This window comes from Camelus dromedarius, chromosome 4, assembly GCF_036321535.1.
Source record: "Camelus dromedarius isolate mCamDro1 chromosome 4, mCamDro1.pat, whole genome shotgun sequence".
Lineage (NCBI taxonomy): Eukaryota > Metazoa > Chordata > Mammalia > Artiodactyla > Camelidae > Camelus > Camelus dromedarius.
The window spans coordinates 94,722,090-94,741,165 of record NC_087439.1 but is presented as its reverse complement, the minus strand read 5'-3'; the positions used below and the strand labels follow the sequence as shown (position 1 = coordinate 94,741,165).

The following is a 19,076-nucleotide window of genomic DNA, read 5'->3' as shown; positions in this document are numbered from 1 at the left end:
TCAGAATAATGATTTGGGCCTCAGATGTCCAGCAAAGCATAGAGGACGGTCACCAAACAAAACGAACTTGGTATTTTCCTGCCGGGAGAGAAGGAACCTAAGACGCCGAAGGCACGGCAGGAAGGGAGGCTGGGGTGGATTCGGCAGGACGGAGAGAGGTCAGGGAGGGCGGGCAGAGCCCTGGGCCTCCCTTCAGACCCAGCACTGCTCTGGGTCCTTCAGGGAACCAACTCCCAGGGCGATGTGGTGGCCTCTGGCCAGTCCCCCTGGCAGTGCTGCCCAGCTGGGAGCTGGGAGCCTTCCCTGGACAGGGTGCTTGGTCCAGCTGGTTTCCGGGTAGACAGTCTTCCTGGCTTGTTACGCTTCAGTCTTGCTGTTATGGGGGAGAACAGAAGCGGGGTGCTGGTGAAGGAGGAGGGCACGGAGGCTGGTCCTTGAGTGAGAAGGTGGCCCTGGGAAGCAGGAAGCAGTGCCCCACTCTGATTGGCTGGCGACTGGCACGCACCTGGTATAAAAAGGCCCTGCTCCTGGTTGCAGCTTGAGCTGTCCTAGGCTGAGGTTTGGACAGATGAGCTGCTTTGGGGTGTTTTAACTCTGGTGCAGGGCTTCCGGGAGACTCCAGTGCGAGTGAGGACCCAGGTACCCGGGGCGGCTGAATCATCATGGCGCACTGGAAAGCATTCCAGCAGAGGCCCAGTGGAGAGGTTCTGAGTGACTGGTGACTCAGAAAAGGAAAAGTCAGGTTCTGGTCTAGTGAACATCCTGTGGATCCAGAACAGATCGTCAGAAGGATCTGCGAGTTCTTAGAAAAGGAAGCAGAGGTAAGTGGATTCTTAAAAACAAGGCATGCCAGACAACCCCGATTTTCAGTTTCCAGAGTGACCAGCCTAGTAACTCGATCAGGACAGTGCTGTAGATACAACAGAGCTGTATGTTAGTGACAGGCCTGGCAGCATCCGTATCCCACGGACATGTTGAGGCCAAAGAGGAGTGAGAGCCAGATGACAGGGTGGCTGGGCAGGAGGATAACTTGTCGACTGATGCTCACTTGGACACAGTTCGAGGGCTGTGCCATCAGGCTCCCTGTCCTTCTCACAGAGAACACTTTCGTCAGTGGCACAGATCACATTTGAGGGATGACGCAGCACTGGAAAGGATGAGCACGCGGAATGACAGAAGGGGCTCAGCAGGAGGGCTGTGGGACCACTTAGAGGTCTGGCTGGCGGTGACCGCCACCCGCATCAGCAGTGCCGCGTGGCCGCCCTGCAGTAGGTGTAAGGGGCGGGGACCCAAGGTAGGGCCCCGACGGCTCCCTGCTGAGGTGCCCGCCAGCCCCCGCCCGGAAGGTTCTGCTTCATTGGGTCAGGGTCTGAAGGACACTGACTGAGTGAACAGAGATACAGAGAGCCTGACTGCAAGGGAGCTTGAAATCTTGTTGAGGAACTTGATCGCGCTTACCCTGTAATTAAGAAGACGTCAGGGGAGGGGACACATGGGTTTTAACGTTTAAAAGGCTGCTCCCTTAGAAGAGAGTTGATCTGTTTTACCCTGGAGCTTTGATGTAAAAGCGGAGAATAATAGTGAGAGGTGTCCAAAACCAGATGGACTTGGCTCAAGGGGCCAGGCGGTCCCCCTCACTGCCAGCGTGCAGGCAAGCAGAGATGCTCGGGAGGCAGGGATGTCCTGGGCGCCTGAAGCATCTGAGACAGAAGTAAATCAGACAGCCTCTGATGGCTCTTCTGGGCCTGTCATTCCTCCAGGATTGTCCCTGGGATAATGGAGCCTGAGTTCCTCATCCTCCTGGGTGGCGCCCTGCTCTCTTCCTTGAAGGCAGAGTCTATTCATATCAGCGTCATCTCTTCCTGTTGCACAATGGGGACTATTGTGATTTGCATAGAATGGGCATCAATAAATATTTGACCACAGTGACTTCAGATATACCCAGAGGACCGAGAAGACGAATTTTCCCAGGGACCTGGCAGTCTGATTATGAAGCTGCGTAAATTATCAAATACTGAGGACAAAGTAACCTTTCCACCATACCTCCGTAATTAGGTGGCAATGATTTTTTTCTTAAAAGAAAAGTGGTTTGGGAAATACTGTCTTTAGTAACATTTGTCTCACAGGAAACCAAATTAGGGGAGGTGCTGCCAACAGAGATAGTAGTTAGGAGTGTAGTCTTTAAAGCAAGGCTGTCAGGTGGTTCGGATACTGACTTGACCATCGACTGGAGGATGGTCTTGGATACAGAGTTTCTTACCCTTTCTGAGTCTCAGTCTCCAGGTGTGTGAAATGAGGATGAAAATACCACTCAGCTCATAACGTTAGTGGGAAGAGTTAATGGACGAACACATATCAGGCCCTAAACGGCCCCTGGCAGAGAGTAAGTGGTCAGTAAGTGTAACAACTGACATGTCTCCAGCGATGGGGTCAGAAAACAGTCTCGTTCTGCTCTGCAGAGTTTGGGAGACCTTGATTCACTGTCTTACAGTGAATACTTGTCCTTCCTGGTAACAAGACTTGTATCTTTTCATCACTGGAATTCAGCATCAACGGTTTTATTTTCGAGAAGAGCTCATGGGCTCTGGTTCGTGTTGAATATTGTCTATACAACAGTCCATGCTGCCTGATTCGGTTTTATGTAACCCCCCCCCCATGCAGGTAAATGCAGATGACCCTAAGACAATGATGGCGGTCACATTTCTCAGCTGGGTCCTCCTTCTGGATCAAGATGTTGCAGGGTGAGGCTGTAATGTCTACAGCCACTACAGAGGGCAGTCATCCCACATCCTAAGGATGACAGCTCCGAAAGACGGAAAGGCCATCAAAGATCGGAGATGTCCCTGAGCCACTGAAATGATCAGCTCCACAATGGCCTCACCTCGACTCTTGTTGTTAAGGGAGATCATAATTGTTTAATTATAATTGAACTGTTTAAGCCATTAGACATCTGGTTTTCTATTCCCTGCATTGGAAAACATGCCAGTTGACACATGAGTGCTATATTTCCTGAGAGCTTTCATATTTTGGAATACTAACTGCAATGAGTAGAAATATCTTGTTTCACATTTTCCCACAAGAAGTTTGTAAACACTGCTACTTTTTCATCTGACATTGAAAGCTGCCATGGAGAAATGCGAGGCCAGCCAGATTCCCTGGACCACTCTTCCTTGAAGTTCAGTAACGTACTCAGGATATCTAAAGTGTCGGTCCTTCTATATCCATTCTTCCTGGAACACAGTGAGAAATTTTGATCTGCAGATTTCCTTCTTTTATTTCAGAAATGTTTCTTTATATCTTTAAAACAAATTAATTGGAGATCTCATTTTCAGGAATATCAACTAAACCCTTTTTAATTACTTAAAATGTCTCTGTCTTTTTCCTATAGTCACTGCAGTTGATTTAAGCTTCTCCCCCAAGTCAGTCATTTAGATGAATTGTGCCCAGTCTATTTCTTAGTTTTGCTAATTTAGTTTCTATAACGGACTGCTCCTGATTTCCATCTGTTGCCTTGGTTATATTATCTTCTTTCCCTTCTCATTATGTTGTTTTATATCCTCTCCCAGCTCTTAATCTATTAAACTGATGTTCTTATTAACTTACTCTATCATTTGGACCACATGTAAAGAATTTTCTTCTGTTTGGTTGCTTTTATTCCAGACTATGTTCTTCACCTATTCATTCATGCCATAAGCCTTTTTTTCTTTTTTTCTCCTCCCCTTTTACTGAAGTCTTGGATTTGGAGAGCAGGCATGCCTCTTCTCTCTGTCTTGTTTCTAATGAATCAGGATTGCTCTTTGCAAATCTTCCAGTTGCTCAAATATAATATGAGCAAATTCTCCTTGGCTGCTTTCTCGCTGAGTTTGAGAGCTGGGAGACTGCATTTTTATTCACTTTTCTACAGCCTCACACCCAGGGAGGGTAAGGGGTGAGGACTGATCCCCTGAATCTTTGCAAGGTCTGGGCGCTGCCTTCTCGTGGGAGATTTTGGTGAGGTCTTTCACCACCATTTTCCACCCTTGTTGGAAGTATGTCCCATTCCTGTGACAAAATGTCCTTCGACTTTGAATCTTTGCCTCAATTTATTGTAAAGTCCTTTAAAATGGCAAATCGTAGTAATTTTTTCTAGCTCTGGTTGGGCCCTGTGGGGGGTGGCGGTTGTTTCCGCTGGTGGTGGCTGAATCCCACCGGGATTCCCCCAGGTGGCTCACTTCCTCACCTTTCATCCCACTTCTCAGATTCCTGTCTTCTTTGTATTAAAAAGGATTAGTGAGAACTCTTGGTATGTTGTCTACTGGGTTTCTTGGGAGGTGGGGATGAGAGCGGGAGCCGTTCTCCACTTCAGGCTTCTGTTTCACTGAGCACAGCGCTTGAAGTTTATGGCACAAAGTTGTACGTAATTTTTTGCTTGGTTGCTCTTTTTTTTCCTTTGCTTTTTTTTTTTTAATTATTATTACTATTCTTTGTCCATTTCCTTAGTAATTGTGTGTGAAAGTTTCTGTGTTCCAGATCTACTCTGTCATTTTTATATGTTTGTCCTCTACCTGCGCTTTCTACTGCATTCGTTCTGAATGTGCTCCAGCAGGAATGGCATATTATAAAATCTGCAAATAAATCCCAACAGTTACTAAAGATGACAGGAAAAGAACCACGAAAGCAAGCACTCATTGCGGCTTGCTAATAACTAACATCAACGCAGCATTCTACCTTTACAACGCCCCATCGCCTTATTTCGTTTTCATTAAACTCCAGAAGGGCAGGGTCTGCGTCTGCCCTGCACCCGCAGGACCTAAGTCTGTGCTTGGCCCTAAGTAGGTACCCAGCAAAGTTTTGAACGAACAAATGAGTGTTGCCCCACTAGACAGATGGGAAGCCTGAGGCTGCAATCATCATTAAGGACCTTGTCCTTGTCCAAGGCTGCATATCTGAAGGTGGATAAAAATAGGCGAACAGGCAAGCGGGACGACGACGTGGAGGACCACGAGCACCGGGTAGCGGGGACCTGGGGCGGCCCGGGAATGCTCTCCGAGCGGGTCCTCCCGAAGGCGGGTTCCTGAGAGGCGGCGGCCCCCACAGCATAACCACCTCGGGCACCAGCAGCGCCCGGCGTCCCGCGCGGTTGCCAGGGAAACAGCAGGCGGGCGGCGCAGGCGCGGGGCGCGTAGGGCGGGGCGGGGAGCGCGCCGGGCCGGAGCGGACCGCACTGCGCAAGCGTAGCGTCTCCGTTGCTAGGTCCGCCTGGCGTCTGGCTCCGTAGGGTTCCCGAGCCTCGCGGTGGAGAGGAGAACGCTGGAATCCAGCTCTCTGTGCCCGAGGGTCCCCGTGGCTATCACCTTTCCCTCCCCGAAGTAAAAGGAGATCCCCAGCCCCAGACCCTCCCTCCAGAAGGACCTCCCTCTGGCAAAAGAGCTTCGTGGCTGGCGAGGGAAAGAGGGAAAGGAGCCAGCCATGTCGAACACGTGAGTAATGGGCTGCTAGGCCATAGCCAGGGGGTGGGCTTCTCCAAAGAAAAAGACGTCTTGCTCCGCTTCTTTTCCTATCCTCTTCTCCCCGACACCTTCTTTTTGCCGTTGCAGCAATTAAAGGTATACCTCAGCATTGAGTATCAGCCTCTGTGGACAAGGAGCGCCATACACTCAGGTCTCCCAACTTCCCCTTGCACTATCCCCGCCCCCCATAGAGGCGACCTCCTCCAGAACCACTCAGTGGCCCCAGGAGCCATTGTTGATGTATTGTCGAGGAAGCAGGGCCTTCCGTGTGCTCAGTTCATTACACCCAGGTCCCAATATTTAGGTTAAGAAAGGTCTTGAGGAAGCTTTCTTTCCTCTTTCCTCTTCACCGAGGAACGCCAGTCCGGCGGCAGGGACACCAAAGAATATTCGCCCACACTGTACCATTAACAGAGCAGTTACTTCATAACGATCGTCTCAAACATCTGGTGTAGTGCTGACTCTGCGGGCACTGTTCTGAGTGCTGAAAATTTGACAACTCTTTTCACCTTCACAACACGCCTCTAATGTAGGAGCTGTTAATATTATTATTTCCACTTTACAGGTGAGGACTTTTAGTCACAAAGAGGCCAAGTAGTTCATATACAGCAAGGACACGATGCCATCCAGGCACTGCAGCTCCAAACTGCACTCCGACTATCACTAACCTTGTTTCCCAGGCCAAGAAATAAGAGAGGCTGAGGGTCTTGGGGGGCGGGGAGATCAGGAGTTTAGTTTTGGACTTGTTGCGTTTGAAGTGCCTATTGGACATCAAGTGAAGATAAGCAGACAGTTGACTTGAGTTCAGATGAGAGGTCTGTGTATGAAAGATGCATTTGACAGCTGTTCGCACAGACAGTCTTTATGAGACATGGGATGAGTGTAGACAGAAGAGAGAACAGGTCCAAGGACTAAGACTCAGGTTGTCCAGTGGCAAGAGACTAAGGAGGAGAAACCAGCAAAGGGATCCAAGGTGTGATCACTGAGGAATAAACAAGATTGTGGAGCCCGGAAGCCAGGAGGAAAAAGAAAATAGAATTTCTCAGAGGAGGGAGTAACAACCTCTGTCTACGGCTGCTGAGACAAGCCAGGGGAGAGCTGAGAACTGACCATCCGTTTAGCAGTGAGGAGGCCAACAGCGACCTTGATCTTCAGTGGAGTGATGGAGTAGCAAGACTGACTAGAGGGAGTGGAGGAGAGAAATTGTATACAGTGTATGGCTGACTTTTTAAAGGCATTTTGCTATAGCTGGTGGCAGGGGAAATGGGGTCCGGAGACAGATTTTTTTTAAAGATAGGAAACAATAGCCTGTTTGTTTGCTGAAAGGAACAGCCCAGTGTAAAGGAAGCGCGATGATGTGGGAGGAGGAGGGAGAAGAGGGCTGACGGCCTTGCTAGTGAGGGCTTTGGCCCCAGCCGATGGCTCGAGGTCCCAGCTTCAGAGAGAGGAACTCGGGTCCTTGACTGCAGGGAGATGAGAGGGCAAGGGAGAGGCTGTAGGTAGAGATGCTATTTGGTGGGTAGATGTCCTGGTAGGGCCTGGAAAGATGATGTAGACAGTAGATGATGGTGATGTTCAGGGCCCGTGGGTGACACCATTTGACAAAATGAGGTTCAAAACTAGGGGGTGTCGGGGGGAAGGAGGGAGAATGGTCCGGAAATGGAGGGAGGAAGAAGGACCTGGTCCCACTCCACGCCAGTGGTCAGGGGGCTCTGGGACAAAATGAGCCTCTCCTAAAAGGGCTGCAGGGGAAGCTGTGTCCTTACGGGAGAGCCTAGGCCTCCCTTAGAACAAGATGCCAAGGAATATTCCAGAAAGAGGACAAACAGCTAGATAGTATTGGAAGAATTAGGAAGTTTCTCATGTATAAAATAGCTTGGAGAGAAATCCCATTTTGCAAGATTTAGATTTTCCACCAAAGTACGTGGTACATCTGAATATTCGAGTCTTTCTCTCCACCCCTACCCCTATTGCACCTCGCCACCCCCCCAGGTGTAGGAGAACTGCCAAGCCGCAGAAACGACAGTCTGGTCTTTTTCAACTGTCATCGTCAGTCTTCTCCACCCACAGTCCTCCTGACTTCAGTATCTGTAACATTTCTGGGTCATATGCTGAAGTCTGAAACCAATCATGCACTTAAAACAGTTCTAAGGGGTCTCACGGATAAAATACTACCTTCTCTCTACAAGGCACATTTACCATTTCACAAGCGCATTCACATCTGTTATCCCATTCCTCAGGAATCCTTTGGGGTGTCTAGGGCGGGTGTCATTATCCAGATCTGCCACTTGAGGAAGCCGAGGCAGGAGGTTAAGTGACCCGCCCGAGACCGGCTACCTCAGGAGACAGGTTCTGATTTTAAACTTAGAGCACTTATACCTTTAAAAACCACTCCGCCAAACCCAAGAGAAATAAAAACACATGTCCAGACAAAAACTTGAACAGGGAAGCTCACAGCTGCATCCTTCACAAGAGCCAAAAGGCAGAAACAACCCACCTGTCCATGTGCTGATGAGCAGATAAACAAAATGCAGTGTGTACATGCAATGGAACATTATTAGGCAATAAAAAGAAATGAGGTACTGATCAATGCCACAGCGCCCTGGCTTTTGGAAACATTATGCTAAGTGAAAGGAGCCAGTTACAAAGGGCCACCTGTTGCATGATTCCTCTTACGCAGAACATCCAGAATAGGCAAATGAATAGAGGCAAATTAGATGAGTCGTTGCCAGGGGCTGGGACAAAGGGGAATCATGACTGCTAACGGGTACAGGGTTTCTCTTTGGAGTGATGAAAATGTTCTGAAATCAGATCAAGGTTGCACAAGTCTACAAATAGGCTAAAAGGAAAATCCATTAAATTATTCATTTTAAGAGGGTGAATTTATGGTATGTGAATTATATCTCAATAATGCTCTTACTGTTTTTGTTTTGGGGAGGAGGTAATTGGGTTTATTTATTTATTTTAATGGAGGTCCTGGGGATTGAACCTAGGACCTTGCGCAGCTAAGCACGTGCTCTACCACTGAGCCAGACCCTCCCCACAATAATGCTCTTATGAAAACAGCATCTCCCCCGTGTTCCTTGTCTCAGATCATCTCCAGGGGCACTGGCTCAAAGGAAGGATTCTGAGGCTGTGGCCTCGAGGCGGGGTGGGGCTAAGGCTGGACTGAGGCTTCACGGGAAGTGGGGGCTCCCACAGGCTGGCCTGGCCGAGGCACGGTGGCCAAGCCCCGTAGTCCAGGGAAGGGTAGGTTGTAGCCAGTGGAGACACGTGCGGGCCCGCAGGGGAGATGGAGCGCTGAGTCAGTCTGCAGGGGAAGGAGTGTGATGCTCACACGGCTACTTACTCTTTCCCCATCAACCGACAGCCTTGCCTGGTCTCTCCAGCAAGGGTCACCCGACAGGCAGCAGGTGAGGAGGAAAGAGGCCGCTGCCCAAATGTCAGGACTTGGAAGGATCAAGCAGCCAGGACAGTCTTTGGCCAGACTCTCCGCTAGGAGTCAGCTCGGTGCTGGTCCCGGAAGGACCCGGAAGGATGCCTGTCTCTGACTCTGGGCAGAAGCCAATAAGTGCACTGAAACCAGGGCAACAGGGCTCCCCAGGCTGGGTCTGCCCAGAGCCGAGTCTGGGCCTTCCTAGATTCTCAGTGTGCTCCATCCATTAATTTGGCTCCTGTTCCCCCTGGTGGAGGCTTCCTCTAGCCAAGATCCCTGGCTTATGATGGGTGTGGGTCTTTGTGGGGTACAGGTCACCCCCCTGGACCCCACAGAGACCGTCTCCGTGGGTGGCGTAACACACCTTAATGTTTCCTGGCGTGCTAAATGCTTTGAAGTCTGATAAATGCCCTTTATCTTTTATGATCAACTCCACCCCTACATTTAGAAATTATGACTAGATTTATTTATAGAGCCTCCCGGATGTTATTACCAAATTCTCGGTGATATTAAATCCGCATGTCGGCCTCAAGAGTCTGCTTTCTTTTTGTCTCGTCTCTCAGGCAGGAGCAGATATTGTCTCTGGCCTGTTCCAGTCCTCTGCAGACAACATTCCAGAATCGTCTTCAGCTACAGCTTGTGTGGCTGCCACCATATTTGTTCTTGAATGTTTCGTGTTCTTTGTCAGCACTGTGGATGGGGCTCTGTTTTTCGTATTTGCCTCTGCATTCAGTTTTTGTGGCTTTCATCTGTATCTTGTAACTTTGCCAGTCTAATTGCTCTCCTATGTTTTGTTACTGATTTCCTTGAATTTTGCCTTGGTGTCATTTACAAGCAGTTTTTTAAACTGTTTGTATTAATCCCTTTTCCATCTGTTTCATCCTTTTTGTACTCGTATTTTTTTAGATTTCTAGTGCTTCTCTACTGAAAATGTTTGTGGCCTCTGGTTTTGCGCATTTTGAAGAGGTTGCCATCTTCTGTCCTTTGGGGTGTGTGGCAGCATCCTTAATCCGCCATATGCTGTAAATTCAATGTATCAAGCATCTTCTTGGCACCTATGACAATAATTCACAGTTTTTACTGTCCTGTGCTGTATTTAGTTCAGCTTTCCTTCACCTTGAACTCTTGTGAATTCCCCGGGTGATCCCTCCTTGGTCCGAGCAAACAATTCTTTTGATCTGACACTGTGTTTTGTCGGCTGAGTGGAATTTCAGGTCTGAGTTCTAAACAAAATTAGCCTGTAATTTTCTTCTGTAAGGTTGTCCTGACAGGTTTAGGCCCTGAACCCTATTTAGTCCACAAAGCGAATGGGTTTTCTGTTCTAGGGGAACATTTGTTGAGCCTGTTGCCGTGTGGGGCCTGCGTCACCTGGCAGGTCAGTGAGCACCTGGGTCCCCTGCCCCCTCCAGATGCTGCAAGTCCGGGCTCTGGTGAATTAAGAACATGCTCAGCTTCTTTTCATTCTTTTATTTTGCACGGAGTGAGATGTCCTATGCTAAGTGGAGTTCTACCTTTCTGAACCACTTTTCTCTGTTATAACAAAGCTGTCTAGCAGAATGCCGATTCACTAGCAATGTTTTTGTAACATTGCCAAGTTTGGAGAAAGCTGGTACCAGAACCCGAGGGATGGAGTGCCGGGGGCGGGATTCAGCATTCAGACTCAGTGGGTTGCTGGGAGGGAGGAAGAGCTTATTTTTAACTATAAATCTTTGTTTTCTTGTGGCGTCCAGCACACCTCTGCCCCGTGATCTGTCGCCCCTCATTTGCTCTCCCCCTGCCCAACAGGCGGCAACAGAGTTTAGTTGCTCAGAGCCTGACCTCTGGAGCTAGGCTGCCTGCGTGCACATCTTGCATTCGGATTACACAACTTTGGGCACTAACTTTTCCGTGCCTCAGTTTCCTCATTTGCAAACTGAAGTAATAATAATACCTACCTCATCGGGTTTAGAGGATTGTATGAATTAATATACGTAAAGCAACTTACAGCAGTGACGGACAGCATATAAATATAAGCTGTTACCATCACCACCACCATCTGAACCTAAGAGAGGAGATTTTAACTTTTGGCCAAAAGGATGAAAATCTCCCACGTCTGCTCCCAGCACCTAAAATTGATAGGAAAAAAATATTTTTAAGGATTATTTTCATTTTTGTATCTAAAAATTTTATTTAAAAAAGATTTTTCTTTAAAATTTATAGTAATTTATAATATACTGGTAGGATATATATATTTAATAATATAATATTAAATTATAAAATGAAATTAAAATATTTAAAATTGAAAAGTAAAAACTTTTTTTTTGTTTTTTTTTTTTAAATCCAAGTTCAAAATCTGAACTTGAGCCCCTGTGGGGCCTGGGACCAGACCCTCCCCGAGGGCTGGAGCTGGACCCCTGTGTGAACTGGGGGCAGGACCGTCCTTCCCAGCAGGGACGGGGGCAGAGGGAAGGGGCCTCTGAGAAACCAGCTTCTCCGCTGGAAACCACGCTGTGGCTCACAGAAGTATCCGAATATATAAAGAAGCCCCGCAAATTAGTAGAAAAACAATCCAACGTAAACAAACAAAAGACAGGTAAAACAAATGGATGAGCAGTTTAAGGAAGAGCACTTGTAAACGGCCGGTGGCACTGGGAAGGGTACTCGGTCACCTTAGCCAGCCGAGCGAAAGGACCCTGAAATCCCATTTCTCCCCCGCCCTGTCGGCCCGCATTACGTCGTCGTTACGTCGTCGTGAATCTGGTGGTGGCGTCGGGGTGGGGGGGGAGTTCTTTATTTTGGGGGTGGAGGTGGCGGCTGGGCGTCGAGTCGTGGTTTCAGCTCGGAGTCACGTAGACCCGGGTTCAGACCCTGTCCCCGCCCCTGAGGAGCAGCCGCCTCCCCGCTCCTCGGAGGACCGAGGGGACCCGTCCCGTGGGATGTTGCGAGGATGCCGCGCCGCACACAACGTGGCCTGTGGTCAGGGTTTCAGCCTGGCGCGATGGTCACACTTTCTTCCAGGGATGTGGGGAGCGTGCTTGAGGAAGGGCAAAGGGGGTACCAGAGCGGGGTGCAGGAGAGGATGCCTGGGAAGGACCTGGGGAGGGTGGTTGAGGGGGTCTCCGTTAAACAGGGTGGATTTAACCAGCATATTTACCCCCTTTTTCCTCCTGAATGGCCTCTCAGACGACAGTAAGGGACTGAAAAGGCTGTAAACACCCTAGAGCCAGGAGAATATGTGAGCCTTTGAGGCGAGACATCAGGAAAACGTGGGAGGAGGGAAGAGACGCGGATGAGAGGGGAGAGGAGGCGGAGACCGTGGCCTGCTCCTGCAGAGCGGGAGCGATGAAAAGTCTGCAGTTCTGGCAGGACCCAAGGGAGGTCTTCCAGAGATGGGGGACTGGTTGTAGATCCATATAAGGGGCCTTTCCACCCCAGGGAGCAGGTGCTACACTGTTCCCATCCTGGGCAAGTGGAAGAGGCACCTGCAGGCAGCCAGGACTGGGATGCAGGGCACAGGTGGGCGTGGGAACGAGGGGCCAGGCTGACCGCGGAGAAGTGAGAGCCCACAGCCTGTTCAATGCACTTGCTTCTCAGGCAGGAGGCTGGAGCTGCCCTCGCCAGCGCATCACGGGGAAGACCTGGTGGACAGAGATGGACACTGGCGGATTCTGCCCTCATTCCAGGAAATGGCCAGGATCCTACCCACAACCTCACCCCCAGTTAAGCCTACTGGTTAATAAGCCCCTTCCCAGACCCAGTGAACTTCCAGTTCACTTTTCAGAACTGGGTTGTGGATAAAAAATGGGAGCCCAAAATCACCCAGCTTTTGAAAGAAAATAAAGACTCTGCAACGAATGTATTGGTCAGGGTCCCAGCAGGAAAAGGATGGCGTGCTCCGCAGGAGAGCTAACAAAGGGACTGGTGACAAAGGTGCTGAGTCTAGGGAAACCAAGGGATAGGGTGGCATCCGGGGCTGGCAGGGCCATCACCACCCTAAGCATTTGTTAGAAGGAGGACCATTCATTGACTCTCCAGGAAGGAAATAGGTGAGGACAGACCTCCAGCTCACTCTCCCCCACTCCCCGGCTTCCTGCTGGCTCCTTGCTCTGACTCAAGGGCGAGGAGCTGGTGCATGCAGCCCGTAGGGGTGGGCCTCACAGGACACAGTCTGCACCTTGCTTCTTATGGTTCTGAGGTTCATAGTGTTGCTTCTGGCTGTAAGACATTCATTTTTCACTGCTATATATTAGTCCATTGGTGAATATACTACAATTTATCCATTCTCTTGTTGATGGACGTTTGGGATATCTCCAAGTCTTTGCTTTTATCAAGAAATGCTACTGTGATTATTCCTGGTGCAGATTTACAAACATCTCTCCAGGGTATAATTGTTCATTCATAGTTATGCCCGTGTTCAACTTTACAAGATACTTTCCGGAGTGGTTGTTCCAATTCATACTCCACCAGCTGTGTGTGTGGAAATCAGTTAACCAATCCAGTTACCAGCTTCTTCATCTTTTAAATGGGTACAGTAACACTGGCTTTACAGGGTTAGTGAAGAATCACTTTATGCCATCCAGATGAAAAGTTTTTTACTTGATAATAATAGCTGCGATTGTATCCAAAAATCACATGCACAGCCAAACAGGGCATAAACGGTCTAAAGAACCTTGCAGCCACACGCAGTGTTCTTAGCTCACATTTATGGTGTGTTATGCTTTGTTATACCAGATGCCCAAGATGTACGCCTTCCAGAGTAATTTTTGTTCCCTGTGTTCTCTATCCTGTCTTCCCTCAGAATGTATAATAAGATGTGGCATCAGACCCAAGAAGCCCTCACTTCTTTGCTTGATAAAGAGTCTCAGAAGATGATGGAACCACATCAGAATCAGGTTTTCATCTTCCAAATGTTAGCCACCTTCTACATAAAATACGTGCAGATCTTTAGGAACCTGGAGAATGTCTATGACCAGATCGTCCACCCGCAGAAGCGAATACTGATCCGAAAAATCCTGGACGGGGTGATGGGGCGCATCCTGGAGCTGAAGAACGAGATGGTGGAGCTGGAATTAACGGAGTTTCACTATTTTGATGATCTCTTGCAGGACCTAAAGCTGGCTCCCGTAAGTACTCAGGCTTTCTTTTCATATTTGTTCCTTTCTGTTTTAAATAAGGCGTGTAGGCCTGCAACCAGCATTCTGTGGACTTTCTAGACAAAGTAACTAGTTGTATGTTGTGTTGAAAGTTGAAGCATCGCCCTTGAAGTAGACCACACTGCCACAGACAAGGACTGGGTCCCCTCGGTCTTTGGTGCAAACACATCTTTGCACGGTCCTGGGGTCTGCTGGACCCTGAGGTCGTTGTCGTCTTACTTGTCACCGTGGTGTCTGCCCAGGCCTGTGGGAACGGACTAAGACGACCCTTTCACAGATATCCTGTGGCACAGACCATTCCAGTTTCCAAGAGCAGGGCCCCGATTTCTGTTCCCAAAGGAAATCTCTCTGGCCTTTGTTTCCCATCATCTCCTAGAGGAGCAGTCTGCTGGTTGCTGGTTCCTTTATTTTCAAGAGGCTGCCATCTCCTCCTTTGCTTTGGGTCAGTGGTGACTCGGGATGTGTGGTGATGGGGCTCCCTCCCTTCTCTCCGAAGCCCTGAGCCCTCCCTGCGCTCCCTGTGAGCATGCCATCCTGACGCTGCCTTCTGACCGCTGCCTGCCTGACGCCGGCATCTCTCCCAATGCCCTGGCTGGCTGGATCGGCAGGGCCGGTGGACACCTTGCCTCAGCATCATGAGTCATATGAATTCCGTTCATTTTGAAAGGAATGTTTCCCTAAAATAAAATTAAAAGGACAAAGTGTTTAGTGTTCTACACGGGGTTTAATGTTTCTTCCTTTTGAAAATATTCAGGCTTCTATAAAGGTGATGTTTCTCTCCGGAATAAACGTTCCTACCATTATGACTGCATTTAGTCAGGATGGACTGAAGACAAAAATGAGATGAGTGAAGATGTGGAAGATCATTTCAAAGCGTCCGTGTTTCCCGTGCTCCCGTGTCAGGGCGGGGGTTGAAGCTCTAGACTTTTTAGGTCAGAAGGACTTCACCCACCCCCAGGATATCAGGAACAACTTAGGACAAACTTGAAATGGTCCTTCAGTCATGATACTAAATTTAATTAATAAGGTCATATAATGTATTCATTCAACTCCAAGAATAGTAAATATTTCTAACTTTCAGGAATAAGCATTTATGGAATGTATATGGTGGGCCCCTTCAGTTTTTCCCCTGCTTTTCATCCCGCTTCATCCCCTCTGCTTTGGCTGGTCCATCTCCTTGAAGGCCACGAGCACTGAGAGGGGGATGACTGAGCGACAGCCTCCAGGAAACCCTTGGTGGTAGGGGTCTGTGAACTGCGTGTTCTGCTGGCCCTGGAGGGCGGTGATGGAGCCGTGAGACCACACAGAGGCCCACGTGGTTAAGGGGTGCATCCACAAGCCTCAGCACGGACTCCAGTGGACCAGCCTCTGGGGATACCTGTGTGGCCCAGTTCTGCATTTCAGGGCGGAAGCTGAATCAACCAGCATCCTTTGTACCTGGGCCTCCGTGGTATCACCCACATCGCCTGCAGCTCCTCTGTTTTCTGTTGGGCCAGCTCTCAGCTATTAGTACGATGATGACCCACATCCCTGACCATAGCTCACTGGCTCGGGGATGGACACCTTGGTGGCTGCACCAGCCAGTCTTCCCCTGAGAGATTCCGAAACCAAGACAGAGAGAGGGAGACCAGTTTCTGTCTCAGAGTGAACTGTAGCCTCCAAAACTTGTAAGTAGTCGGAGCCTTTGTTCACCAGATGCTCAGACGGAGAAAACTGCTTTTCAGAGAAAGAGACAGAGCAAAACAGACTCACCAAGAGGAGCAGAAATAAATGGCCGAGTCCTGAAGGCATCGCCTTCTCTGGATGCATCTCTGTTGCTGACACAAGCTGAGCTCCTCCCCTGGTTCCAAGAAGTCCCAAGTCCTTCCATTAATGTCCCCTTTGGCTAAACTAGCCAGAAGCCTGTTTCTGTAGCCCACCACCTAGGGAGGCTTTCCTGTTAGGTCCCTCTAACGTAGAGAAATGTGTAGGGGAGAGAGAGTGTTTCTCCACCACCAGAAATTTCCTTTTATTCCACCCCATAGAGAATGGAAACCCCACTGTATCTGCATCGTGGTGGACGGACGTGAAATACATCATGGATGGAAATCTAACAGCAAACCTGAAGCAGCAGACCCCGTCTTCCCCTTTCTTCCATTCTCAGCTGCTCTGTTTCCTCACGGTCAAAACCCTCACTGTAGTTTCATGGTCCTATGTAGACCAGATGGAGCCATGTCAACAACGTTTTGTCTTAAAATTTAGGAAAGCGCAACCCTTGAACATGCTTATTAGTAAGTAAAATCACAACATTAAATGAAAGTGTGATCGCTGTCCTCTGACCTCCCACACTCGCCCACTGGGCCCTAGAGGCTCACTCTCGGTTCATCCCAGACATTCCAATAGCCTACGAAAGTTCTGGTTAAAAAAAGACTGCCCCTTCCCCACCACGGCTTAGAAAGACAGCTGTTTATGCTAGAATGCTGGCTGAAGGGAAGGCCTGTTCAGAATTCCCTGGATTGGGAGGAGGGTGTGAGGAGTCACGCCACAACGGGGAACGGGGAACGGGGGAGCTGGGCCCAGTGACCAGAACCTTAGCTTCCCCCCAGGCGACTGGTCTACCCGAAGACAGCAGGGAGTGTCTCATGGAGGACTCAGGACAGTTTCCTGGTGCGGTGGCCAGGGGCCCACCCATACCCTTGAATAACACTTGTGCCCTCCTGATGACTGACCCTGAACTGGTAAATATTCATTTGACCTCCACTAATTGGAAGTATCTGGTAATACACACAAATGAAGAACAGAAGTTTATATTTATTGTATAAAACTTAAATTGTCCAAGAAAGCCAATTAATTTGGTAAATAACTTTTGTAATGGGCTAATTTAGGTAGAAATTAAACCAAATTATTTTTAAAATCGTGACCATTTATGGACAAATAGTTGATGGTACTAACGATAAATTATTAGGTTTAATTCCTGTGTCTCTATAGCGCAAGTCTTCGCTGTCCTGATATGCATTATTATTTTAGGTAGGCTCAGATGATGTTCTGTTTCTTCAAAGAAAGTCATAAAACTATCATTAGTTAATTATGGCCTAATTGATACGAATTCCTGGAATTTTACAGTCATGGTCAAAACGGGACATGGTTACTATTTTTCCTCGACTTCATTTGTGTGTCCTTAGTGGGAACAAACCCTCTACACGCCAGTAGCCTCATCACCTCTTAGATGAGGATGGAAAGTAAAGCGAGTCTCTTTGATAAACACATCTCTGTTTTACATGGATGTGAGTCCTGGAATTGGGACCAAAATGCTCTTTTGCTTATTCTTTTTCTTCTCCAGCAACAATTGGATATCCCCATACCCAAGTATTTTTTGAAGGAGAAGCTGGAAGTAATAAAAGAAAGAGAGAAAATCCTTGCTCAGATATTAGCCAACACTGGGTTCGATGCAACTGACAAGGTTGGTATATCATTTTAATAAACATTATTCCACACTCTGTGAAATCTCCTTTTCTGCTGCTCCTGATGGTGTGAGAGACAAGTGGATTATTCTCAGTGCAAGGAGAGCAGCTCCGTTTCCCCCTTGTTGTTCAGTGTGTGAGAAGCTGCATAACTTTGGGCTGTGTTGTTTTTTAATTCATATTTTTATTGAAGTGTGGTTGATTTACAACATTAGTTCCAGGTGTACAGCAAAGCAATTCAGCTATGCATATATATATATATACATGCATATCTGTATTTTTTTAGTTTATTTTCTATTATGACCCATTACAAGAAACTGAATATAGTTCCCTGTGCTGTACAGTAGGACCTTGTTGTTTATCTATTTTATGTGTAGTGATGTGTATCTGTTAATTCCCAAACTCCTAATCTACCCCTTCCCCTAGCCTTGGGTGTGTTTTTGATGATAAAGAACCTTTTTTTTCCGAGAACTTAGAGATCAAAGCATAGTACTTTGTTGGTTAAATCAGGATCTCTTAAGATTGAGCAGGTTATCAACTCAGTTTAATTTTTTATCTCTAATCACTTAGCCTAAAGTCAGTAACTGAATGTTGTTCATATAAAATAACAAAGTGCTGAGATAACTAGGAACTAAAAAATTACGACACTGTGTAAAAATGCTGATTGACCTTCAAGCTGAGTGGCCCTTTGCTGGAGGAGGACTCAGCCCATGATTGGGTGATTTTCTGACTCAAACAGCCTCCCCCTTCTGCCTCTGTCTGAGGCGGGAAGCCCCATAAAAAGACCGGCAGGACCCCCAAGCAGGACCACTACTCTCGTGCCAGCACCATCTGGTTCCCTGGCCCAGAGGCTCTATCTCACTTTTTGCCTGTGAAACAGCTTACTTACCCTAAAATTCTGTTGGTTCCCTGAGCTCACTTCTGATTGGTTATTTCCTTCACTCCTGATTGGTTATTACTTTCCCTTCTGATTGGTCCACTTCCCTAACTTCTGATTGGTCCATTTGTAGTACTTCATTTGCATGGGGCTCACTCCTGATTGGTCCATCCCCCTCACTCCTGATTGGTTATTTCTCTCACTCCTGATTGGTCTATTTCTACAAAGCTTGTTCCTAGTTGGTCAACTTCTGCTATACTTTATTTGCATGTGATGTTGCAAAGTGTAAAACTGGCAGCCTATAAAGGCCTGTGTAACCCTACAGACGGGATTCAGAGCTTGGAGTGCTAACTCGTGTGGGCCCTCTGGCGTAATAAACCTGAGTTTTCCAAGTCTCACAGTGCTGCTTGGTCTAGCACTCGGATCCACGTTGCTGTCACAACTGATCTGTAACACTGGGCTGTAACACATTTTTCTGGAACATATCCATTACAGGAGGCTCTGCCCATGCCAGGCCAGGTACACAGCTTCTTCTCGGCTCCAGGGACAGCAGAGGGCCTCATGCCACTCAAGCTCAGGCAGGACCCCAGGCGCCCCCAGCAGCCTCGCCTGTTGTCCCTCACTTCTCAGAAAACAGCACTGCCCGTCGCCCAGCTTTGCCTAATCCTGAGCTCTGCAAAGGCAACATTCTACTGCAGGAGC

General features: G+C 48.3%; 1 protein-coding gene across 1 annotated transcript in view; it reads left to right on the top strand.

The window, feature by feature from the left end:
* Positions 1–5,239: 5,239 nt before the first annotated feature.
* Positions 5,240–19,076, top strand: part of IQCA1 (IQ motif containing with AAA domain 1) — a 149,817-nt gene continuing 135,980 nt past the window's right edge. Inside the window, exons 1-3 of the mRNA XM_010975798.3 lie at positions 5,240–5,459; positions 13,703–14,027; positions 17,377–17,496. Of these exons, the coding sequence (XP_010974100.3) occupies positions 5,449–5,459; positions 13,703–14,027; positions 17,377–17,496 (456 nt within the window). The 5' untranslated portion in view covers positions 5,240–5,448. The remainder of the gene's footprint in view (positions 5,460–13,702; positions 14,028–17,376; positions 17,497–19,076) is intronic.